The 27193-nt window shown below is 36.6% G+C and overlaps 1 protein-coding gene across 1 annotated transcript in view; it reads left to right on the top strand.

Moving 5' to 3' along the window:
• The window catches only part of PHEX (phosphate regulating endopeptidase homolog X-linked), a 91114-nt gene that overhangs the window by 31435 nt on the left and 32486 nt on the right, over positions 1 to 27193 (top strand). Inside the window, exons 8-12 of the mRNA XM_015814420.1 lie at positions 1043 to 1126; positions 1350 to 1495; positions 5852 to 5945; positions 6490 to 6618; positions 10059 to 10160. Of these exons, the coding sequence (XP_015669906.1) occupies positions 1043 to 1126; positions 1350 to 1495; positions 5852 to 5945; positions 6490 to 6618; positions 10059 to 10160 (555 nt within the window). The remainder of the gene's footprint in view (positions 1 to 1042; positions 1127 to 1349; positions 1496 to 5851; positions 5946 to 6489; positions 6619 to 10058; positions 10161 to 27193) is intronic.

The raw sequence follows: 27193 nt of genomic DNA, 5'->3' as shown, positions 1-27193 counted from the left end.
ACATTAAACAAGACATTGACCAGACAGAGTGCCATAGATAAAAAACCCCTGTACATTCAAGGTATAAAGCAGGGACAAACAGGTTGGAATCTTAGAAACTAAAGCAGAACTTAAATAAAACAAACAAACAAACAAACAGCTGATTAATTAATAAGAACACAATTTAAAGCATGAAACTGTATCACGAAGCAAGAAGGCCCAAATAAATGTTTTACAAAATGACAAATAACCATTCATGTACTGACCAAACATTTTGCAATAACATTTTGCAAGGATATGGGAAGTTTAAGCTATTTATGGATAAATATATAAGGACTTTTAATAGAGAACAATTATTTGTGTCAGAGTTCAGGATAATTGTGTTGTATAGAGTGAATGGCTGCAAGTTATACATAAATAGCAAAAAAACTAGAAGAAACCTAAATTATATTCAATATGCCATAGAGAAGAAAAATACTAGTAAAGTAACTGCGAGAATGTTAAAAATGGAAAAGCTCTAGGTAAAATATGAATATAATTTACTTAAGGAGTGGCTTTATGATTTCTTTTTAGTGTGTATGAGAATTCGGCATGTGTGTCTGATAATTGGAAAAATGCTATTAATGTCCTCTTCAAAAAGAAAACTAGCAAGACTGAATGCAAAATTTAAAGGGATTTATTTATTGTGCATATCTGGGAAAAGCTTTAGTAGATTTTTGATTGAAAGAATATGAGAGAAAGAATAAATAAAATTTAAGATCTGCAATGAATCTTTATGCTGGCCAGACTTTTTCTCTTCAGGAAGACACTGAGGTTATCTGTAATAGCAAAAAACTAGAAGCATAAATTATATTAATTATAATATATAGAAAAAAATTGTTAAAATAGTTATACAGAAAAGTGGCTGTTTATGTATAATTATAAAATAATTCTGTTTGATATCAGCAGGTTTGATGTAACATTGGTTGTCTCAGTGAAGGAACTATTAAACGATCTGTTGATGTTAACAGAGTCAGAGTGGACTTCTCAGTAGCATAATATTTGTTTACATGTATCTTTGCAGATAATGATTCCACATGAGAATCGAACCAGTGAATCTATGTATAACAAAATGAATATATCAGAACTCAGCAGCATGATCCCACAGGTTGGAAAACAACTTTAATAATGCATGATTGGACTGGATATACCTTTCTAAATTAAAAGCTGCTTTAGATGTGCATAAGGTGCAATTTAAATTAAAATAGTTAAATATATATGTTCACAGTTAAATGCAGCTGTTTTTATGAAAAGTTCAAAATATTTGCAATGTGCAGTGAAGTTTTTTTTTTTTGTAAGAACCAAAAGCTAAATATTTATATATCTTTCAGTTTGACTGGCTGGCATATATCAAGAAGGTGATTGACACTAAACTCTATTCTGACCTGAAGGACATTGATGCTTCAGAAAATGTGGTTGTCCGAGTGCCGCAGTATTTTAAAGATTTATTCAGGATATTAGAAAGAGAAAGGAAAAAGTAAGAATTTCTCACTGATGTTGTTTTTCTGCTGGACTTTTAGAACAAAGTGTTGGTTCCTGGTGCACTTTGAAGAAATAATATATACCTGCAGAAGTCTTTCAGTTTGTCATGGGACTAGGTTGTGCAATGCCAATAAAATTATCTGAATGACGCAAAGAAATGTTAGTAGAGTTGAAAGTAATCTTGCAAAGTTACTTCCTTTTTAAGGACCAAAACAGAAATTTAAAAAGTTATTATAAGGATTTTCCACTTGTTTTGCAGAAACAAATGCATTATATATAGTAAAAACACAAGACTTTAATTTAGATATTATTGTCAGAACAGCCTTCCCTAACATGAGATTCTCCAAATGTGGTAGTGTACAGGTCCCATAAATGTTAGCAATATATTTCAGTGGGATGAACTCTGTTATCTATTTGGCAAAGAAAAAAGGAGAAAAATAAGGAGTAAAAGAACCGTTTCATGAGAATATGAAGAAGCAGTAGCTTCTGACTGGATAACCTTCTACTCAAATCTATACATGCTACTACTTTGCAATTGTTTAAAAATGAATTTATACCAATACAAATAGTAATAAAGTTGATACAAATATAAACAGATGCAAATAAAAGAATTGCATTTCATTTTATTTAAAATGAATGCCATTAAAAAAACCACATTGCAAAAATTAGATAAACTGAAGAAAAAAAATTGGAAAGGAGAAAGAGGGGAAAAAAACCCTCCTTTGTTAGGATTTCCAAATAATAATGATATAAAATTCAGGTTTTAAGCAAAGGCTACATGAAGTATTATTATCCAATCTTACTTCGTTAACAGTTTCAAGGATTGAGAGCTGGCACTGAATCCAGCATAAAACTCTGGCACACATACACCCAGGGCTTTTTTTCTCATAGAACACCCAGAACGGAGTTCCGGCACCTTTTTTGGATGGAACCTTGTAGGGTAGGCAAGGCGGGTTGTATGACGTGTGTGAGTTCCGGCACCTTTTTTTTTTTTTTTTTTAGAAAAAAAGCACTGCACACACTTATTACAAAATCGCTTCTTTTGCTATCTTCCAGACAGGATGTATTCAACCATAGATAGAGAAGTTCCAATTTGATATGATAATATTAACATCACTTTTATATATTTAAACTTTAACCTCCAAATTTGGTTCACCACAGTATTAATCTCTAATCAATAAGAAACTACATGAGCAAAGTATACACACTAAAGTTCCTTGAAATTTATTACCTCTCCATCTTAAAGCAAGATTACAGCCAACCTTTCGGAAACATCCAAAATGCCTAATATATTCAGTTTGCCAAAACTATAATATAATACTATAGATTCTAAAAACAGATTATTTTGATGATAGACTATGATCAAGCACTTATTGCATTCAAGTGATATACTATGGATTTGGAAAGTCAATCAGACTAATCTGCTCTACCAGATTGAATAATCAATCCTCTTTTTTCCTCTTTTTTCAGGCTGGCAAGGTATTTAAATCAAATAATCTTCTCTAAATTTTGAACAATATCAGCATTATTGCTGTAAAACATTAAGGCATGTTTTAATGCTTTCCAACAACAGTTCTTCATGGGAAGTATTAAAAAGTTCGTTATGAGTTAAGATTGTATCTTGATGGAGAAGTACCCATTGAATCTGTATCCCATGTGTTCTTATATTTCACTTTCTACAAGGACTGAAACCTGTTTCATAACTCCCTACTTGCTGAAGTCCATAGCCAATTCTGATTTATTTTATTTGCAATTATTCCTATCAGACCAGTTCATTTCTATTTCCTTTTATGTGGCAAAATATTGTTACACTTTTGGAAAATTTCACACACATTTATCATTATGATGGTCTAATTACAGTTTTATGCTTGTTTTTTACTTACCTGAAGCAGAAACTGTTAATCTGTTGAATTCTGTGGAACTGAGTTTTTAAATAATTAAAAAAACATACTTAAAGCTTTGTAAACCTTAAAGCTTTTGTTTTCCAATACAGTCTATTCCATATCATAAAGCCATTAATACTATTTCTTAGATTTGATCATGATGAAATGTTTGTGTAGCGTCTTTGACAGTCTTCTCCAATGTAGATAACATTTATGGAATTTCAGAGACTGCTAAAAGGTGAGGCTGAAAAAGAACACAACAGATGTTTTAACTGAATATTTTGCCATGGCTGTTTTATATTCTGTGTCAAGGATATCAAAGGATTCTTTAGGATGTTGTTAATTCTCTGGGCAACAGACAGGAGCAACACATGAAGAGGAAACCATCATAGTAGTATTATAGCAGCATTTATAGTAACTTCAGTTAGCAATCATTGTGAATTATTATGTATAATATGCATTTCTGTATATGTTCCTAAAGTGCCTTCATAGCTGGAGTCTTCTTAAGGTGATTTTAAGTGGTTCCTTCCTCATTTGATTGCTCCTGACTTGGCCTGTTTCTTCTGTCCTGTAATGTTTAAACTGAAACCATCATTTTCACATGAAAGTAGGAGTTTTGAAATGAAAATCCTCGTTGGTTGGCTTCTAAAAAATTAGTTATTAACTTATTTATTTTAAAAAACATTTAAGAGAAAGCAACATTGGTTTTGATTTCAAAATATTTATCAGTTTAGAAGCCACATTCAGTTGCACTATATTTATTCTTTAATTTTTTCATCTATTTTTTTATAAATTTAAAAGTCCATATGTACTATTTTTTCTGTCTTCATGAAAGGCAAAGCAGAACCTTGGTGTAATCCTTATTTTTTTTTATAATTCCATGAGATATTTGAGGTAGAAAATGCTGGTTCATCATCCTTAGTTTTGCCCTACCCTAAAACAAGTTGGTTCTCAATTATAACTTGAGCCATCTGTTGGTCTTTGTTCTTCAGGAATCTTATAACAAAAAAATCAATTCTTGTTTGTAACACCTTGAAACCAAGTTGATGGATTAATAACATTGCCTTACTCCTAGGCATTGGATTAACATGGCCTCTTGATTCCATCTGGCTCTGATTCTATCAAAGCAGTAGTATTCTGTATTAAAACTGATAAAGACAGACTGCATTGCTCCATGTGAGGCAAGATAAAAGCAAGCTGATTCTGGTCAAATTTTGCACATTTCCTTGAGAGAAAATACCATGTTCAAGCTTTCCCAATGAGATAACAGCATTTTCTAGCTCAGTAGATTTTTGAGTTTATTGACAGATGGTTGTGTGGTATCATTTGGTGGAGGTGGGATAAGTCTTGATTGTTTCTATGTCTACCAATAATCTGCCTAAAAGGCCTTAGCCCAAAGGTTCCCACACTTTCTCAGTTCACAGCATCTTTAGTGTCACAAAAATATGATGTTGCAAAACCTATCTTTGCAAATGGATTTCTTATGGTGTCTCTGTGAGATCACTGGAGTGCCCCGTGGTGCCTCAGCACACAGTTTGGGGAATTGTAGCCAAAGGTATTCTGTGTACAAGATTTAACTCATTCAGGTAGTCCTCAAAATAATTTCTTAAAGAAGCAAAGTCAAAGATCAAAATATATTGACAAAATATTGATTTTATTCTTTCAGACTAAGTTTTTAAAAATGCTTGCCTATTTGCAACGTTTAATTACTTAACATCCTTTATATAGCTTATGTCATTTAGCCTTAAAATGATCTGGTATCATATGTCATTATTCATAGTATGATACCTAAGATGTTGTAGCATTAGATACAAACAGCAGAGGCACTATATTTCTGTTTTATCAAATTTATTTTTTAAAGTTTATATTGATCTTGTGATTGCATTGATTCAGTTATTAACTGTCCAGAATAATGCAAGTTACACTGGAAGAGCAGAGCATCTTTTCCAATAAACAATATTCTTACTATATTCCTTGGAATTATATATTTGGTTCCAGTATGGAACATGCCATTAAGAAATTGATTTCTAAGCCTTTCTGAAGCTCTGACAGCTAAAACATTCAAGATGTTTATTTAATTTGTTTTTAGTGACCACAATTTTTTTTAACATGATTGATCAATTAAACTATACTAATGAATAGTATAAAAGTTATTAAAAGGAAGGCTGGGTGACTGGACCAGTGACTCTTTCTCATCTCAATCCACCCCAGAGTTGTTAAACCTTTAATCTAAGACTACATCCCAGTTCAGGATATTCAAAAGGAAAATGTCCACACTTATTCACATTATGGCAGTTATGATGCAGTCTCTTCATTCTACTGTAATATGTTTTTGTCAATTCATACTTTGTTCATTAAGTAAATTGACATTGCAGTGAATAAGAAAGTAAAAAACTATGTATATTTCTAGTAGTGGCTGTACATTGGACCACATAGATCTAGTTGGTCTTCATTTGTATGTATTACAGGACTATTGCCAACTATCTGGTATGGAGAATGGTTTATTCAAGAATATTCAACCTCAGTCGGCGTTTTCAATATAGGTGGCTAGAATTTTCAAGGGTAAGTATGGGACATCAATATCTATGTTATCCATGCCTATAAGATCAGTAACATGATTTGATAGCCAAATTTCATGAACTACTATAATTCCAGCTAGCCCATCTGAACCAAAAGTTTTTGTAGAGATCAGTGAGTATTGAACTTCTAACCTTTCCCAGATCATTGGGATTTGGATCTTGACAACTGCTTTTTTTTAAAGGAATCTTTAGAGTTTCTTTGTTTACTTATTTGAAAATTTTATATGGCCAACCATATTATATAAAATAACTCTGTATGGCTAACAATTAATAGAACACCCAAAATAAAAAATGCTTACATATCACCAATGCTGTAATGCTTCCATCACAAAAACACAAATGCTGGCCTTACCTCCCACCCTGGCCCAATGCTTGAGGGAAAAGCCAGGTCTTAATGGCCTTTAAGAAAACAAGGAGGGTGGGGTTGCTCTGTATCTCAAGGTCGTAGGCTGTTTCATTGGGTAAGGAGAGCTACAGAACAGGCTACACAAGAACTTGCCATAATATATCAATCTTAACCCAAACAGGTAATCCAGGGAACAGGATCTTTAGTACCTCAATGGGATAAATGTGTAAACTTCGTGGAAAGTGCTCTCCCATATGTTGTTGGCAAAATATTTGTAGAACTACATTTCCAAGAAGATAAAAGAGAAATGGTAGGTTTTATTTTGTTTTATTTAATTTTTTTATATTTGTTTGATTGTTTCAACACAGTAAACAATAGTACAAGAGTTCACAACAATTATACAAAATTAGGGAATTAATATTATTTTATTGTGGAAAATGAAAAATCCCAGCTTCAGGAACAAATCACATCCACATGAAATCTATAAGGTTAGATAGATATTATAGTTTACTTAACACCAGCTGGGTAGAAATGAATAACTGTTTTTCTGTCTTTGAACTGAGTTAGATAAAAACAGCTGTCTTAACTGCTACATTTAACATAGTTTTGTACCAATTTTGCACCATTTTATTCCACAAAGCCTGAGTTTTGTATCACTGTAGATAAGGAATACAGACATTTCAAGTTAGGATTCTGAGGAAATTATAGTCCTGGGTTCACACAGTATACATGCTAGCTTTTGGTACCAATTATACTGTTTTGTTCCATCAAGGCCAAGTTTTGCAACCCCATCAAAACTAAGTCACTGATATGCATTCTATGTATTAGCAATGAAAATATTGTTCTAGCACCTATTGAGCACTGAGAGAGAGCATATTACTTCTAATGGATATCCTTTAATTTTATAAATATATGCAATATAACAGAAATAGACAAGAGTCGCAAAACTAAGACACTGAATTTAGACTCACATCATTGTGAACACTGAACAGAGTATAAAACAAGGTAGCGTGATGTCCCTTTGCTTATCTACAATGCTTGATAGAATATTTACCATAAATCATAAAATGGATGGAGGTCTTATAAGATAGACAGATGTTCATAGAAAGATAGTGGATGCTGTGTGGCCTGTAGCAAGGAATAAATTATCACAAGAAGGAAAACTGCTGTGTTTCTTGTTATATGGAAGTGAGAGTTGTGTCACAAGATACATAAAAATATGTTGAATCGGGCACTTAACTATATGTGGCACAATAAACAAGTAAAAATGATTTAAGAATGGTTGATTACAGAACTTGGATTGAATACAAAAGTGACTAACCACTGTGAAAGAAATACTTTGAGGTAGCTTGGTTATACAGAGAGAATGAAAGAGATTAAATTTCAAACTAAAAAAATGAGACACAGTGTATGGGTTAAGGGGAAGATTGAAAAAAACAACTGGCTGGTTGCATTAATAAGATCCTGAAAAGAGAAAGGTATGAAGCATAAAGACTGAAAGGTAGCATATGAGGTGGTCAACGGAATGATGTAAGCAAGTATAGAAATCAATTGTGAATAGTATGGGTGCAAGACTGATTCAAGGCACACGCACACACACAGACACAGACACACACAGACACAAATAGTTATAGCTGTTTCCTTTTCTTTTATCCTATGTTATGCTATAAGAATAATAATTCTTATTCCTTTGTGGTACTGTCAAGTTCCAGCTTAGAAGCCCAACAAAGCAAAACACCAGAAACATTGCGATCTCTAATGTAAACTTTATTAGGCATTAGCAAACCGGTACGATAGAAGGAAAGCTAGCTCTGAGAATATGGTGGGAAATAGATACAGTAATTAAAAGAATAAAACTTTCCCTCCCCTCTCTGACAGTTCAGGTCACATTGTCCAATTAATCTTTCAGTAATTGTTCTGAGAAGAAACTTTGGTTCGCCAAAACATCTCTTCAGTGGCTTCGGTTCTCACGCTGATAGGGAGCACCTGTGGATCTCAAATTCTCCCCCCTTCACCCCATAACTGTAGGCAAGCTAGAAGCACTACGGCGGTCCTAAAGACAGTAAATTTCATAGCTTCACAGGTACTTTGTATAAAGTTGCTTACTGCACCAGGAAGTAGTGTGATGGCTGTGTATGTATTGGAATGTGCCTGAATATACTGTAGGCATAACCCAAAATGTCCTGTAGAAAAAAATTGGGAAAGAAAACTGTAAATCAAATCTTGAATGAACAATGCCATGCGTATTTATAACCCTAGGCATGCTTACTCCATTAATGCCTTGTACATGCCTCTTTGTGGTAAATCTTACGGAAATGTTGGGGTTTAATATGAATATGGACAAGATGTAAATAAATACTCTGGTTTATTTCATTTTTAAAGTGGGTCCTTTTCATTTCCTTAGCTTATCAATCATGTTTCAGCTGCTTAGACATTATGAAATTATGGCATTCCCATGTCCTCTTAGTTGTAGATGCCTGTTACAAAACAAATAATCTATTATGGCATGCTCAAATGTAGTCATTGATGAACTCATGCCTTGGCTGTCATCTTGCCTTTCTGCTTTGAACAAAGAGATAATATTTATGAACTATATTTAGCAATATTATTGACCTACAGCCTAAGCAGTGTGAATGGCCTCAACTATTTTGATAAGAGCTCTGAGGGTATAAGTACATTCTTCCTGTTAGCACTATTGCTACAGATGTGCACAAAAATGAGAATATACCCCAGAGCCTAATTGTAAAATCTAGAATATGAACTGGCAACCTCCAAGTTCAGGGAGTTCAGCTCATTAGTGCACTAAGTTAATTGAAACATTACTCTGCCATCAATATTCTCTGAGTTAACCTATTCCCTGGGATGCAGTTTACTCTTGATTGTTGAATGCTCAGTCATATTCTGTCTTAGATCTGTACTGACTTCCATGTTGAATAAAAATAATGTGATATCAAAAAGACATTAATGAATCATAAAAATAAGATGCTACAAGTCCCCTAAGTCATTTAGAGAAGGACATTCTTTTTTTTACATAAATCAATATCAAAACACAATTTTAGCCAGCAGTTTCTAGTGTGATAGCTGAATTGAAACAAGAACAGAAGTGTTGCAGCATCTTGAAGCCAACAATTCTGTTATAATATTAATGGAAGTTTAATACGATAATGTTAATCTAAACCTATTTCTTAGGTTTAGGTGATATTAGAAGTTTCACTTACTCCATTTTTTCTGAGTATTTTGCCAATATTTTTTTTCACATTTCAGATGGATATTTAGGGGAAAATCTGAGTTTGATGCTTTTACATAATTTCTTTCAACCTAAATACATTTCATAACAATATTGCAACTTTTATCAGTCTTATACAGTTTTGTTAGTATGAGCTTTCTTAGAACTGAAATTAGAGGCTGGCAATACAATACAGGGTAAAAATGTTTGAGAACTGAAATACAAAACACCTTTAGGATATTAAAAATGGGCCATAGGATAAAGAATAGAGAAAACTAAAGTGTATAAGGGTCTCTGAAGGGCATATAGACCTATTACTTCTTATTCTTAAATTGAAGAATGTTCAGTTCATCCAGGTTATTGGCTGGGAGCAAAATAATGCAAATATTGAATGTATAACTAGATGCACAACTGCATCCACGCTGGCAATTTGCACAGAAATATGCTTGTCCATATAGATTTCTTCCCTCCATGGTATTGGATTGAAAATAGCACCTTTCTCAAGGAGATAATGTTTCCTTCAGATGGCAGAGCTGACTGAAGGAATTCGATGGGCCTTTATAGACATGTTGGAAAATGAAAATGACTGGATGGATTTGGATACAAAAAGAAAAGCTGTTGAAAAGGTAAGGATATTGAAATACAAGTCTATACTATCGTATATGAATGTATAGCAAGAAAAAGAACTTAAAATAGGATTGGATATTTATTGCAAAGTTCTATGATTTACATCTTGTACTTAGTTAAATCTTTATACTCAACATAGTAATTTTTTGATTCCTCATTTTGCATTTAAATAGAACAAGTTAATAATTATAATTAAATAAACAGTTTTCCTTGGGAAAGAAACTACTAATTTAAGGTTTCAAGATTTCTCTTCTTGATGTTATTCAATTCCTGGAATTGATTGGAATTATTGGATTGGAATTATTGTATATCTGTGATTTTAACACAGACTTCAACTATTTTATTTGTTTATTACTTACCGTATATTCCTTATAAAAATCTGGAAATGGTTTAAAATAAAATTCATTGTATGTCTGATATATTACAATATTGTCAATGCAGGTCAAGTACAGTTTCTACTGAATAGAACTTATTACAGTGCATTGTGTTTGATTATATTGAAAAGAATGCTTATCACTTTATAACTTATGTAGAATAATCAAATTTGAAATTTCAGTTTAAGATGGTGTGGGGAATCTTAAGGCTGAGGTTTACATTTAATTTTTTTTTGGCATGGTTGGGAACCACCATGCAATAATCAGGGAGGATAATGCAAAGTAGGAAGGTATGTGTGTTCTTTAGGCTGGTTGTTAAGTCTATGTTAAGGCACACAATACAGTTTTTAATGTTTTTCATTCAAACTGACATAAAATTATGCCACCGATTTTCAGCTATTGTGGTTAAAGGTTCAGTTCTCAAAGTCTCATGTTATGTGTAATTTAAAAATACCAGCATAATTGTCTCAAGTATTTTCAGTCAGAAATTATGGTGCACATAATTATTAGCTCATGAAATTTAATACATACCAAACTTATAACTTTTGTTTTACCTTTTCTGATTCTTCAGTAGTTCTTAAAACTACTCTCCCTTGTTCTTTCAAGTTTTTTATTAATATTTTTAAAAATGGAATTTATAGTAGAAGTTGTTCAATTGCTTTCAATCCTTTGTGACCTGATGGAAATAATTTCCAGGATTGTCTGTTTGTAACTAGGTGTTTGAATTCCTGTAAGCTCATATTTATGCATTCTGAGATATCTAGTCACTTTTGTTTGTTTCATTCTTAATATTTTAACATATAATTATGCATTATATTCATTGATATTATTAGTTACCATTTTTTCACTGAAAAAGATGATGATGATTTCTTTTGTTGTGTAAAAATAGAATTTAATGGCTCTCATCTGCAATAAGAACACCCCATTCTAAGATCTGCATTATTTTCCTACATCTGTATTTCTGTTAAAGCGGGAAGAAAATTCCAAAAAACAAACTCACTGTGTCTTATTTGACTCCTTAGAAACTATGATAAACTGGCTTGTTGATGTGGGAAACTTGCTCTTGTCTCTGCCCTGGTCTCTTTTCACCCGGGGCTTCTTTTATGTGAAGCAGCCTTCAAACACTTGATCTTCCAGGAAGCACATATGTTGCCTTACAGCTTGAAACCACTTTTTGATGTATAATGTTTTCAACATTTTGTGTGACATAAGGAAAATATGCAGCTATGAATGTCTGTTAATAGATTAATAGAAACTCATCCAAAGGTAATAAGATACTTTAAAAACACTTGGATAGTCAGAGGCAAAAGGGAAGAAAACATCTCCTTGTTTGATTGGATTGGCAGAAGTGGCTTGCAAATACTTTTCCTGAGGGCACTCATAATACAGGCCGAATCTGAATCACTAGCAGGTTGTGATGAAATAAAAACAGGTAGGATTTGATTTTCTACAGTTCTTTTTTAAAAAAACCTTCAGAGTTCTTAGATGAAAAACAGTAAACTTGATGCTTTTTTAGATGATACAGATGTGGAAAATGTATTGAATAACCGAGGATTCACTTAAATTATTCACTATTTAAAAGAACTTACTCAGAGAAGCAGCAGTAGTAACTGGTTTATTTTGAAGACCAGAAAAACAGTAGCAGCAGCAACAAAACTTTTGGATAACGGCTGAATCAAATTCAATAACATTGTTAGGAGGTTGTGATTTGTGATAAATAGCTATATTTATATTTCATAAATCTGCAAATAAAACAATGAGGAAGATTTCAGTGGCAAAGATGGTATAAATTTACACATTGCACACAATAATTATGTGTTGCTTAATTTGTGGTTTATATGTTAAACATACACATGCCCTATCAATTGTTATTACTTCAATAAATCATGAAATAAAACATAGGTTAGTGCAATTAGTAAATAGTCAAATGCCAAGTGAAAAATGTCAACAGTAAGGATAGCCTACCAGAATGCTCTTTAAGAGACCATTGAAAATAAAATTCATCAAGTAAGCTCTTTGACTACTATACTGCCCCACTGTAACTTTATTGGAGAATGGGGCTGAGATCCTTAATACTTTATGGCAGGGGTGTCAAACTGCCAGCCCGCAGGCCGGATGCATCATAGCAAAACTGCGCCCACCCCATTGCTGGCAATGACAAAAAAGTCACGATACATCACGACACGTCATGTGACGTTGCGAGTCTGACATCCCTGCTTTATGGGGTAGTAATATGCTAGGTATCTAAAAACATAAGGTAATCACCACAAAATAGTCTTTTCTTTTTGTTTTGCTACAATCCCCATTGCAAATATAACATAGTCCAGTTATGTTTACTTTTAGAAATACATAGAAAAATATAGCAATCATCTTCAACTTGGTGTTCTAATTTTAAAACCTTCATAGCCTGACTTTGAGATGACTTTTCAATGTAACTATGACACCTGAGATAAAGTGGAAGTGCTTCAGCTGAAGCTGGTGTGTTTGCCTAACAAAGGCAGCTCCAAGCTTTTAACTTGAGGGCCACTTATAGACTTCTTTGGACAGCTTCTTAATGGGCAGCAGAGGGCAGCAGTAGCACACTAATTAGCTCTCAACAAATTAGGTAAAATGTTAAACTGAGCATTGTGAGAGTCCTTAGGCAGACATTTGATCAGAACCATACTTTGTCAGTAATATTGTGGAAAATATAAATGGCAGTTTTCTAAGTGAACTACAGAGTGCCGGCGATGGACAAAGCCAAAGTTAAATTTCGGCTCTGTTGTGACCTTTGGGCTCTAGCATCTGGCTAATGATGCTACATGCTGATAGTTCTGACATCCAATAGGTACTTATACTAGAAACACTGACATTAACTCGCTCTTAAATTGGAACAATTACCACCTAATTGGAGACTCTGCAATGTGTGCTTTCAAACTTTTTTTTTTTGCTTTGTTGCAGTAAGAATGTTTGAAGAATTTATTTATTAGATTTGTGTTTGGTCTTCTGTTCAGAGGCTTAAGGCAACATACATACAGTAGTGCTCTCTTTTTCCAGGTCCTTGCACCATAAGAACCCTGTGAGATGTAAGTTGGACTAAGAGTAACTGATCCTCAATCACCCAGTGAACATCTATTGCTCAAGATGAACATGGATTTTCCTAGTGCCAGTTTAACACCTTAACTACACTGACTCTTTGATTTTATTTACTGATCTGATTTGTTCTTCCTGATCTGTTGTACAGGTAGTCCTTGAGTTATGAATATAATGGAGCCTGCCCATTCCATTTGTAACTTGAGAATTCGTGGGAGTGAATCTTGTACCTTGAACAAGATCACTCCCTGCTTTCACCCACACATTTGCTAATCAAATGTGTGCAAATGCAGTTGGTTAAGTGCACATGATGTATCTCAGGGTGGGGAAGGCCATGGGGGGGAGGTAATGATGTAACAGGACCCAAGGCCTCCCCAAACCACAAAGATACCTCATACTTTCCCTTCCCTTCCTACCACGTGGGACTCACCTTGCAAAAATCTGTCTCCTCTCTGCTGCAGTTTCTTTCCCTTTGAGGGAGAGGAGAGTTGGCTTGGACAATGGTAACTCCTTGGTACTGTAATATCAAGTAAATTCAAATACCCATTCTCTGCAAAAGAGATCAGCTTCCATTCTGGGGAGGGGAGTGTTTGCTTTGTTTGCATGCCTATGGGGCAAAGTGTGGAATCGGAGTCTGCCGGGCACAGGAACCAATGCCGTCCATGGCCCGGGTGCGCTGCTCACTCATGTGCACCAGCCTTCATTTGAGGGCAGGAAGGAAGCCCTCAAATAAATAAACTGAGTGCTGGGGAGGTGGAATCATAGCCACTCAGGTGGCTGCCGCCACCAGCAGCCTGGGTGTCCCAGTTCCATCCAAGTTGGAAGAAAGTGGAGGCGCAGCAGTAGGATTGCTCTCAAACAATAAGACCCGGGTGTGCTGCTCGCTCGCGTGCGCCAGGCTTATTGAAAGCAATGCTGCTGCTGCGCCTCCGCTTTCTTCCACTCAGACGGAGCTGAGAAAGCCAAGCCGCTGCCGCTCAAACATTTTTTATCCAAGCAGAGATCTGATAGAGATTTGAAGGTCCATCTGCCTGCCAATGGTGCACTTCAGAAGCGGAGAGGAACACTCCATTCTGAAGCACCCCACTGGCAAGCACACACACCTTCCAATCTCTATCAGGTCTCCATTTGGATTTGTTTCAGCACCTATGGGGCAATTCAAAATGCAGGGATTCACTGCATTTTGAAGCTCCGTGTGACTGCCAATGGGGCACTTCAGAAATGGAATGTTCCTCTCCATTTTTGAAGCGCCCCATCGGCAGGCACAGGGACCTTCAAATCTCTGTCAGCTCTCCATTTGGATAAAAAGTGTTTGGGCGGCAGCGGCTTCTCAGATCTGTCTGGGTGAAAGAAAGTGGAAGCAAGCAGCGGGATTGCTTTCAATAAGGCCAGTGCATGACAGCGAGCAGCACATCTGGCTCTTAATGTTTGAGAGCAATCCTAATGCCTCACCTCCACTTTCTTCCAACTCAGACGGAACCAGGGCACCCAAGCCACTGGTGGCGGCAGGCACCTGAGCGGCTATGATTCCACCTCCCCAGCATTCAGTTGAAGGCTTCCTTCCTGCCCTCAAACTAAGGCTGGTACACACAAGTGAGCAGCGCACCCGGGCCATGGACGGCATTGGTTCCTGCGCCCGGCTGACTCTGATTCTGCCCCATAGGCTTGCAAATAAGGCAAACACTTTTCCCCTCCAGAGAATGGAAGCTTCCAGGGGCCATGCTCTCTTTTGCAGAGAATGGGTGTTTGAACTCGCACGATATCACAGCACTCAGGAGCTTCCATTGTCAGTGTGAAAAGCATTTCCAAGCCAACTCTCCTCTCCCTCAAAGGGAAAGAAACCACAGCAGAGAGGAGACAGATTTTTGCAAGGTGAGTCCCGCATAGCAGGAAGGGAGGGGGAAGCAGTTGTGGGGAGTGGGGGGGGGGAATAGGGTGAATGTTGCAGAACTTCTGCAGTCATTTGTAAGGGTGAACAATTGCCATGGTGCTGCACTATTTGTAATTTTGGGACTTGCTTGTAAACACTAGGGGGCACTGATTGCGTAATTTCGAACAAGTGTTAAGTGAATGCTCGTATCTCGGGGATTACCTGTACACATTGGAAATTATCAATTCACTTTTACATGTTCTAAATTTGTGACCCGGGTACAGATTAAACCAATATCAATGCATATTTATTTTAGAATGTTACTTTAAAAAAAAAGAATATTTTCTCCTAACTTTTTGAATTGTAAATTTTGAAAGAAAATGCAGTGTTAGAAATAGTGAAAAACAGAATGGATAAAACAGGCTTATGAGTAAACAGATTTAAAAGTGTCATGGACTAAAACAATATAGATAGTTTTGTTCAAACTGAAGTGGTTGTTTGCATGTCAGGTTTCTTAGCATCATAGGCAGGAAAGGCAATCAGTTCTCATTAGACCTACCCAATAATGGTTAATCGGAATTTTGTGTAACTTGAAGGACACAAGGTTGAGAAATATTGGTGTTGATCTAATCTGATTTTATCTAAATCAGAACCCCAAAGCAGACCTTATGCAGTTGATTTTTCTGATGAAGTCTCCACTTCAATTACCTTCTGCTTAACAGGTTTGACAAATATATAAGAAGAGATTCAAAATACAAGATTAACAGATTTAGTTGTAGATTTTATGTACAAAGAAGGGGGATGCATATTTGAGATACTATTTTTCTAACTAATATGTAATTCACACATAATTCTTGGGATGGAGCTCCAGGTGCTTCCATCAATTCTGAAAAGCCCAAGAACAATTCACCGCACCTGTTTTTATATACTTTTTTTAAAAAAAAATCTTTCTGTCCTTATTTCCTAATTCAATCAGTTTTTTTATTCTCTCAGGTCTTTTTGCATGTGAGGATTAAACAATTGCTGGCTTATATCAGATTTTGGTGCAAATAGACATTATAGCCTCCATATACTTTTAAGGTACTTTTCATGAAAAAAAAGGTTTCACATAATTATTCAAAGCAGAAGAATGGCTTAATGATTTTTTAAATTGGGATTGTGTCTTAGTTATGCTCATCATACACAAGTGCATAGAATTTAATGTAGCCAGAAGAAGATATGAGTAAATGTGGATTATGTCTATTGGCTCTTGTTTCACAACAGTACCTTGTTCAATTACTGTATAACTATTTTATTTCAATTATAATTATTATAATTATTTTCAATTTCTTCTATCTAAGGTTGTAGACACATCATTGATGATGATTTTTACTTGTGCCTTGATCTTCCACTAACACTTGACATTTATTTATTTACAACAATATCTATGCTGCTTATTCACATTCAACAAACCATTGGCTAAAGGGTTGGTGTTGCCAAGAAAACTTTGGTTTCCTGGATCATGGACTGCATTTCCTACATGAAGGACTCTTGACAAGGGATGGGCTACACCTCACAAAAACAGGCAAAAATGTACTTGGAAAAAGACTGGCCCAACTCATCAGGAGAGCTTTAAACTAAAACTTAGGGGGATGGTGACCAATCTCCAGAATCTCTAGAACCCAAAACCAATCACAAATCCCAAGAAAACAAATCAAATAATGAGGTAGGCAATAATGAAAAAAAAATAAAAAACTCAAACAACAACCAAGAGATACAGGAAACATACCCACGGACAGGCATAAAAGTCTTAAATGCTTATATACAAACGCTCAAAGCTTGGGGAACAAACAGGGCAAACTACAAGCAATGGTAGAGGAAGGAGGGTATGACATAGTTGGCAAAACAGAAACCTGGTGGGACGAAACCCATGAATGGAATGGACTGATGGATGGATACAAATTGTTCAAAAGAAACAGGTCTACAAAAAGAGGAGGGGGGAGTTGCACTATATCTAAGAGAACACTACATATCTGCATAAATGCACATGATCAAAGATAAAATCTCTCCAGAATGCTTATGGATCAATATAAAAGAAAAAAAGTGATATTGCCATAGGTGTATATTACAGGCCACCCAACCAATCAGAAGAAATAGATGAACTCTTTGCCAACCTTTTAACAAATGCATGTAAGAAGCATACCACAGTAGTAATGGGAGATTTCAACTATGCAGATATCAACTGGGAGACAAACTCTGCAGTGAGTGGGAGATCAAACAGAATCCTAACCAACCTAGCCGACAACTTTGTCACCCAAAAGGTGGAGAAGGGAACTAGAAGTAAAGCTATACTGGACTTAATCGTTACAAACAGAGAAGAAGTGATGGAAGGAATTGAAATTACCAGAACCTTGGGTGAAAGTGACCACGTCATACTGGAATTTAATATAATGCAAACACTAGCAATAGAAAACAATCCAACCAATGTCCTAACCTTCAAAAGAGCCAACTTTAACAAACTCAGAGAGAACCTAGGAAAAATCCTATGGATGAAAGTCCTAAAGGGGAAAACAACCCAGGAAGCATGGGAAACCCTGAAAAATGTGATTACAAAAGCCCAGACCAGCACACTACCACTGAGAAAGAAAAACAAGAAATTCAAGAAGAAACCAGCATGGCTGCATAAACATCTCTCTGACAAACTGAAAGACAAAAAGGACAAATACAAAAAATGGAAAGAGGGGCACATAATTAAAGCCGATTATCAGCAGACAGCCAGAACATGCAAAGATGAAGTCAGGAAAACAAAGGCTCAGAACAAATAAAGACTTGCAAGAGAAATCAAGGACAATAAAAAAGTTTCTTCCAACATATTAACAACAAGAAAAAAATCAAGGAAACTAAAGAGAGATGGCAAGGAAATTATAGGCAACAGGGAGAAAACAGAGCTGCTTAACTCATACTTTGCATCAGCTTTCACACAAAAAGAAACTATAGCCCAACACCCCCAAAAAACCACTGCAAAAGACGTGCTAGAAAAAATTAAAATAAGCAAGAAAATGGTAAGGGAACACCTATCTAACCTTGACGAATATAAATCACCAGGACCCGACAGACTACATCCCAGAGTTCTGAAAGAGCTGGCAGACGTTATCTCAGAACCGTTGCACCACATCTTTCATAAATCCTGGAGCACCAGGGAAGTACCTGAGGATTAGAAAAGGTCTGATGTGGTCCCCATCTTCAAGAAAGGAAAAAAAAACAGACCCAGGAAACTACAGACCAATCAGTTTAACATCAATACCTGGGAAGATCCTAGAAAAGATAATAAAAAAACAGATCTGCGAACAACTAGAAGCAAAAAAGTCATAATTAGTAGCCATCACGGGTTTGTTAAAAACAGATCATGCCAAACCAACCTCATCTCATTCTTCGATAAAGTGACTAAACTAGTAGACCAGAGAAACACAGTGGACATAGTACACTAGATTTCAGTAAGGCATTTGACAAGGTAGAACACAACCTACTCCTTGGTAAGCTAGGAAAAGTTGGAATAGACAACATCACCACCAAATGGATCTGTAGCTAGCTAACAAACTGTACTCAATGAGTAGTCCTCAATGGCACTACATCCTCATGGAGAGAAGTAAGCAGCGGGGTACCACAAGGTTCCATCTTAGTCCCAGTACTCTTCAATACCTTCGTAAATGACTTAGATGAGGGAATTGAAGGGGAACTCATCAAATTTGCAGATGACACCAAACTGTCAGGAGTATCCAACACCCCAGAAGACAAACTCAAGATCCAAAAAGATCTTGACAAACTTGAACAATGGGCCCTATCCAACAAAATGAGTTTCAATGTGGAGAAAAGCAAAGTCTTACATTTAGGCAGGAAAAACAGATTGGGCGAGACCTGGCTTAAAAACAGTAATTGTGAGAGGGACCTTGGAGTCCTAGTGGATGATCACTTGACCATGAGCCAGCAGTGTGCAGCAGCAACCAAAAAAGCTAACACAATCCTGGGTTGTATAAATAGAGGCATAGAATCAAGATCACACAAAGTATTAGTACCGCAAATATTTTGGGATCATTCTGGTGTGGACCTTATGACGTCGGTTAAAACCAGTGGTATAGTGTTTTTTCTACAACTCTCAAACCTTTTTTAAGTCTCTTCTCGTTGATTCTACTAGTTTCCGGACCTCTGATTTTGTATGTTTCTTGCCGATGCCCTGAACCCAAACCGATCAGATTTCTTTTCTTCTTTATCCCCTCTCATGATAGCAGTGTTCCAGTATCTGAGGGCTGCCACAAGGCAGAGGGGGCCAGGTTGTTCACCAATGCACAAGAGGGAAGAATGAGAAACAATGGTTGGAAACTGATCAAAGAGAGAAGCAACCTGGAATTAAGGAGAAACTTCCTGACAGTGAGGACAATCAACCAGTGGAATAGCTTACCCCCAGAAATCGTGGGAGCTCCATCACCGGAGATGTTCAAGAAGAGATTAGACATTCACTTGTCTGAGATGGTATAGGTTCTCCTGCTTGAGCAGGGGGTTGGACTAGAAGACCTCCAAGGTCCCTTCCACTCTATTCTGTTCTGTTCTGTTCTATTCTAAGCACAAATATATTGAATGCTGCAAGCCATAATAAAAGAGGGTCCGAGAGTTTAGTAATATCATGTTCACCTGATCTCTTAAAAATGAGTTTTACAACTAGACATCCTGTGACCCATTGGCTCATCCTTTCAGACATATCTCCTTACCTAAACAGAGAAACAGAGTGACCATGGTGAATTGCTACTGTTTTGGTTTTACAATTAAAGAAGAAAACATTTTATTAAAGAAGAACAACTTGTAATGACAAATTTGGATGCTTTTTGTTTAACAATGTTAACCACACATTTGTGGTTGAACATCTGCCAGTTTTAGCACTATAGTGCTTTCACTTGTTTTTCCTTGGCTTAAAGTGACATGCAGCTGACCTTACTGGAATACTAGTTTCTCCAGATAAATCGGCACATTTTCCATGGTTTGTCATGGAATTTTATGCATAGGAACAGCAAAGCATGGCTGTATTGGGAACTGTATCTGCTGAAGAGAGATACCTTCACCTTCTGATAGGTAAATTGAGGATAATTCTTGGAATCATGGCAATGTCATTTTTTTTAACACACCAATGTTTCTTTGCTACAATGAAATTCTTGTGGAATTCTTCCACAATCATCTACATTCATTCTAAGGCCTTGGAAGATCCAAGATTAAAAAAAAGATTAAAATGATGGGTGATCCTATTGAATGAATGAATTTGTTGGAAAATGGATGGCATTAACTACTTGACAGTGACAGCCCTGAAGGATCAATATATTTCATCATTACAGGGAAGTATCTAGTGCATGTGGAATTGATTTTTTTTATTATTTCATTGAGAGGAACCAAGATAAAGTTAGCTGAAAATAGTTCTGCAGGATTGTCAAATATTGGATAGATGAAATCTACACAAGTAGTCCTCGACTTACGACCACAATTGTTGTTAAGTGAGATATTTGTTAAGTGAGTTATGCCCCATTTTATGACCTTTCTTGCCACAGTTGTTGTGAATCATTGCAGTTGATAATTTAGTAATATGGTTTTTAAGTGAATCTGTCTTCCCCATTGATTTTGCTTGTCAAAAGGTTGCAAAAGATGATCATATGACCTTAGGACACAGCAAGAGTCATAAGTTGCCAAGCATTTGAATTTTGATTACATGATCATAGGGATGCTACAAAGGTTGTAAGTGTGAAAAATGGACATAGGTCACTTTTTTCAGTGACATTGTAACTCTTAATGATCACTGAATGAATTGTTGTAAGTCTCTTTGCTGGCCGAACTATATCTTCAAGTAATTCTATTTCATCATTTTGGTTTTTCTGAATTTTGTCTTCTCCAACATCCAATTAGGACACAGAATATCTTCCGTCTCTCTCATTCAATCACATTTCTGATCAGTTGAAACTTGACAAATTTCTCCATAGGTATGATTTTTTTTTGATGCGCAGATTCTCCATATCAGCATCTTTTCTTCTTTTCACAACTGGCAGAAACTGATGGAAATTGCCACAGCAAATTGCCCCAAAGGCCTAATTTTTACCGTATACTGTATGTGTATATTGTGAAGATTCCAATCTGTGGTTTCAAAGCACTCCCTCCTAATCATGAGCTCTCATTCCAGACAATAGGCATTGAAGTCAAAGCAAATTTGCATTCTTGGAGGTTTCTTCCCCCCCCCCCAATGATACAAAGAGCATTTTCATTCACTTTGAGGGGTATCTCACCAAGCATCAATATTATTGCAAAACTGGATAATGCCACAGAAACAGCTACAACTCCACCTCCCCTATCTTTATCAAGAATGTATTTTACATTCTTCCTGGTAAATTAATGAAAATGATCGAAGAAAGATTGTTTTACAAGCAATTACACACATAGTCAAGACAACAAAGAAATCTGTGGTTCTCAACCTTTTTAATGCCGCGACCCCAACCGGTCATAAGTCGAGGACTAAACCGGTTGTAAGTCGAGGACTAAACCGGTCATAAGTCGAGGACTAAACCGGTCGTGACTACCCAACCGGTCGTAAGTCGAGGACTTTCCCTGCCCGGGAGCGCCGTGCATGCGTGGTTCCGCCCCCTGTGCCAGCCTAGGCGTAGCTGGCAAGCGGCAGAGACGGAGCAGGCCGACCATCAGCTGGCCCAGCCCAAGGGAGGTAAGGCACCCGCCAGAAAAGGGGGAAAGAAATGGCGGACAAAAAAAATGGCGGACAGCCTTGCTTGGCGACCCCCATGAAATGGTCGATCGACCCCAAATGGGGTCCCGACCCACAGGTTGAGAACCACTGCTCTGGAGGCTCTTCTTCTTTTGGTATCTTCTATAGTTTATTGCCTATGATCATCAGCTTGTAACAATCCTCTCTCTCTGCAGACATCTTAGAATGATGGAAGGATATGACCATTATGTGATTCAAAAAATACTGCCCCCTTTATGTGATGAAGAAGCATCTCAGGTAGTAAAGGTCACTACTTCATGGGGTAACAATATACACTTGACTTAGAACATTGGCTTCAAAAATTCCAGAGAAATCCTCCATTCTTTTCCAATATTTCTTCTTTCCCATTTCTTATTAGACCAAGTACAGAATCTTGGAATATCCACATAGTACAGTGTTTTTGCAGGTGGGTTGTGTTTGAAGAGATCCACAAATTCTGTTAAAGTGATTCAGCATTATCTCGAAAGAACACTTGATGCTGTTGTGGAAGGTGCACTTGAAGGCAAACAACAGCTGGTTCCCTCTTGTGAATTTGAAATTCAGCAGCTGAAGCAACAGCTTCAATATATCTGCTTGTCAAGTACTGTGTGATTTGGTCTTCACTGTTCAATGCAAAAATTGCCTGATCACTCCCTTTTATGCTTGATGACGTATTTGGTAGATTTGACAGATGAGCATATATCTACACTGAGCTGACAACTGAAAACCTTCAAATAATTGTGCATTATAGGCGCCACCCACTGAAGAGTTATTTTGGCTTGCCCAAATGTATCATAATCTTGTGGCCTGAATGCTTCATTAAGCCACAGCAGAGAGTGCAAATGAGGCAGACTCTGCTTTTGGTATTCCATACTTAGCACATGATCCCTTCCTTCCTTCCTTCCTTCCTTCCTTCCTTCCTTCCTTCCTTCCTTCCTTCCTTCCTTCCTTCCTTCCTTCCTTCCTTCCTTCCTTCCTTCCAGCAGCCACAACTTCTCAAATTTCATTCCCTCAGAATAATGGGTCCTGGCATTCTGTAAACTGGCCCATTTCAGCTACCTTTATTGACAGTTTTACTCTATGATGCACCATTTCATTCAGGACAGATTTTAGTAGTACAAGTAATAGTATAGTTACTAGTATAAAAGTAGTATAAAAAGAAACTTTCTTTTTAAAAATCAGAAACTATTTATTAAAGAATGAATAGCACACATCTACAGCTCAAGTATGATTTATTATATGTTCCCTGACAATCATAAATATTTTTATAAAATGTTCTTTAATTTATAAGTGAATGATAGAGAATAATGACTTTCAGGCTATATGAAAGGATGGCCTACCCAGCCAATGAAGACATGATATAATTGTTGTGTCTTGAATGGGAGAATGAAAAAGATGGATTTTCACAGAGTTATTATGCTGTTGCTTCCTTTGTTGGCCTACTGAACCCAGTATTTGGGAATAATACCACAAATTCATGTTTCAATGCAATGCAATGAAACTTTAGTTTCAAGCCAGCAAATTGATTTAATTTAAATAAATCATAGATTTTTAAAGTACTACACTGACTATTTAGAAACCACCTGGTGCAATATGTAGCTGCTTGTTTGAAATGGGACTAGACTGATTATAGTTGTATCATCCTACTGTTGCAGGAACTATCTGGTTACCAGTGTACTTTGGGTGTGGTTCAAGTACTGGTTATAATCTATTACATCCTATATGGTTGGGACTCAAGTATTTACAAGACAGTCCCATGTACTCAAGGTAGAATCCACCAGCCTGATATGATCCAGCCAAGAGGGCATGTCAGAAGGAAACTTTTTTATTCTGCCTTCTTTCAGAAGAGCTTGCCCTCAGGACAAAGATGCCCCAGTCTATTTTGGCTATTTTGAAAAGATTTAATTTTTCTGCAGAGCCTTTGAGAATCAAGAGTGTGGTGGATATTGTGGAACATGTTTTCCTCCTGGTGAGAAGCCAATGCTGCATTGAATGTCACTTTTGTGGTACTGAGTTTAGTTACCATGTTTTAAATCAATTTTATACTTTATTGTGCTTTATGGGATAATGGAAAAATCATGTGATTGAAACTGCATGTAAGTCCTAGTAATCAAGAAAAAAATGCTTTCCTGATGCTTCTGAGGTTGATACAGACAATACATAATGCTGCAATTTCATTTCCATATACAGAAGGAATATGGATGACCAATAGGTTGGGCTATATGGCATGAACAGTTAGCCAACTAATGTTCACCTGTGCCTATTGGAGCTCTTTTGGATGACACATTTATTATTGCTTAGGGAGCTCTATTTTTGGGGGGATCCTGTGGTAATGAAATGTTATGTTTCTGCCCTACAATCCTGAAGTTGAAGGTTTTGAAGGTTAAGCTTTGTGTGGCAATATCTTGAGCCATTGGCTTTCTATATTGATTTGAAAAAAAAGTTTGGGGAAAATGCTACTCTTTAAATATTGTCTCACTTGCAGATTAAAATAAATGCATACAAGTGCAAGGTTTTACATTGCATTCCTTATACAATATGCCTCTCAAGCTAACACTGTGGAAATATTGGAAACAATGTACAGTGTCCCTATTCTGATGATGAATTTTGATGGTGTGACTTGTAATCCAATGCTATCCATATCTTGCCTGCATTAATGGGTTTGAATAGGATGGGATAGAGATAAGAAGCATATGATTGTGGTTTACAATTTACATCTCTTGAGGTAGTAACTTTTACCCTCAAAAAAGCAATTTTAATCTATATGCATCTAATTCACAAAAGCAGGGATTCACTAACCAGATGTGATGTTTTTCATCTACTTTGGCTTGATCTGAAACCATTTGTCATGACATGTTTAATACTCTTTTATCTTTTGGTGTTAGATTATTTGCTGCAGTCAGCTTCTCCCTTGTTACCTGGCTGCTGCCAGTGCTCAGTCAGTTGTAAGGAGATGTCAGTTCCATTAATAATCCTAGCACAGTGCAGACAGATTGTGGAAGACCGGAGAAGGGGAAATTATATTTAACCCTGAGTTTCCAGCTGTCATTCTATTTCCAGAGAACAGCATAGCCCAAAATATTAACTGAACTGTGTGAGATCAAAATACTTGTGGCTATGCTCATTATCTACCTAAAAACAAAAGTATGCATGTAACAAATGCATACTTGTATACAATAAAGCAGGGGTCCCCAACCCCCAGTCCGTGGACCAGTATCGGGCCGCGGCATGCCAGCAACTGGTCTGCACAAACAAGCAAAGCCCCATCCATGAGATTTGAGGCAGCACACAAAACCACACACTCTGTGGTCCGTGGGAAAACCTCTCCATGGAACTGGTCCCTGGTGCCCAAAAGGTTGGGGACCTCTGCAATAAAGAAGAGCTTGGAGTCAACAGTTATGCAACAAACAAACAGCATAGTAATAATTGTTATAGAAGGACATGGTCTACATTAGGCAGTGACTGGAACTTGGATTTCTCTTAGGTATCTGATAACAATATCATTCTAGTAAGCAGTGGAGAATGAAAAAAATCAGCAGAGCGCACTGTAGATAAAAAGTTTTTTTAACAACTAAACACAGCTTAAATAAATTCCTTATGCTCTTTATTAAACATAGATGCAATTCCTATTTGCTCACATTATTAGTATAAAATGCAGGATTGGAAGGCTGTCTTGATACTTAATGTAGTCAAATGAAATAGATTTTAGACATCATCCACATTTCTGCCATTCATTTTCTGATGCATTCTATAATGCATTCCACATTGCAATGAACAAGGACATAAATTCAGTTTCATAGCTACTAAGATTGTTGGTTGTGCAGGTACAACGATAGCTAGAGAAATGATTGAAGCCTGGGAAATGGGCCCTTGTCAGACAACAAGAGTGCTGATTTACAACCAGCTTATCAGGTACTTAGGAGCCAAGGGCTTGGCAGCACAAGGAAACAATAGCCAGTTGCCAACCATCAACACACCAATCAACCAATAGGAAGGCACCACATAAATACAACTCATAGAATAGCCCAAAGCATGCATTCCGGTGAGAGAGAAGTTCCCCAAGAGGATGGGGGCTCCAGCACGAGTCCAAAAGCTTGGAAGAGGAAACCTCTGGTGCTGATGACCGACCCAGATTGGATCTTACATTCCATAATTATGCATGATTTTTACTTATTGTCAAAGACTCAGGTACACATCCTAAAGTGATATGGAAGACCTACGCCTTAATTGGGTGTAATAAATTCAATGTAGTTTAGTTTAAATAAATGTCTTTTTACTCTATTTATTTAATTTAAATAAAGGTCTCTTTACTCTACTTTGGACATATCTCCTATTGTAATAAAACATACACTCCTTTTATATAAAGTATAAGAAACACTGATAAATTTAATTTGATACCAAACTAGATGTGGGATTGCCAATCAGGAGGTCCAGTTAGAATTTTTCCTATGATCACAAAATGACACAGAGTGGTTAAAATCATTTACATATGAAAAAGACCCACAAACATAGAAACATAATATTCATCTTATCTACTATGTTCTTCAGTCATCCTATAATGATTGCTCACTTCATGGATTAAGAGAGGACTCAGTTCCCAGACCCATCCAGGAAGTATGGAAATTAATAAATATGGATGTATATTATACTGTATAACATTATACAGTAATGTTTCTTTTTGATGATCTATTGATTATGTTTTAACATCACCACCCTCAGATTTAGATGATGTTATACAGCCTAGTTCTGATTTGAAATATCTAGACCCGCTCCAGTCGGGCTTCAGGCCGGGATACAGCACGGAAACGGCATTGGTCACATTGGTGAATGATCTCTGGAGGGCCCGGGACAGGGGTTGTTCCTCTGTCCTAGTTCTTTTGGACCTCTCAGCGGCTTTTGATACGGTGGACCACGGTATCATGCTGCGGCGTCTGGCTGAGTTGGGAGTGGGAG

This window comes from Protobothrops mucrosquamatus, unplaced genomic scaffold, assembly GCF_001527695.2.
Source record: "Protobothrops mucrosquamatus isolate PMUCROS unplaced genomic scaffold, P.Mucros_1.0 scaffold250, whole genome shotgun sequence".
In the NCBI taxonomy this organism is placed as follows: Eukaryota; Metazoa; Chordata; class Lepidosauria; order Squamata; family Viperidae; genus Protobothrops; species Protobothrops mucrosquamatus.
The sequence above is the reverse complement of the archived record's forward strand: the minus strand, read 5'-3'. Positions and strand labels throughout refer to the sequence as shown.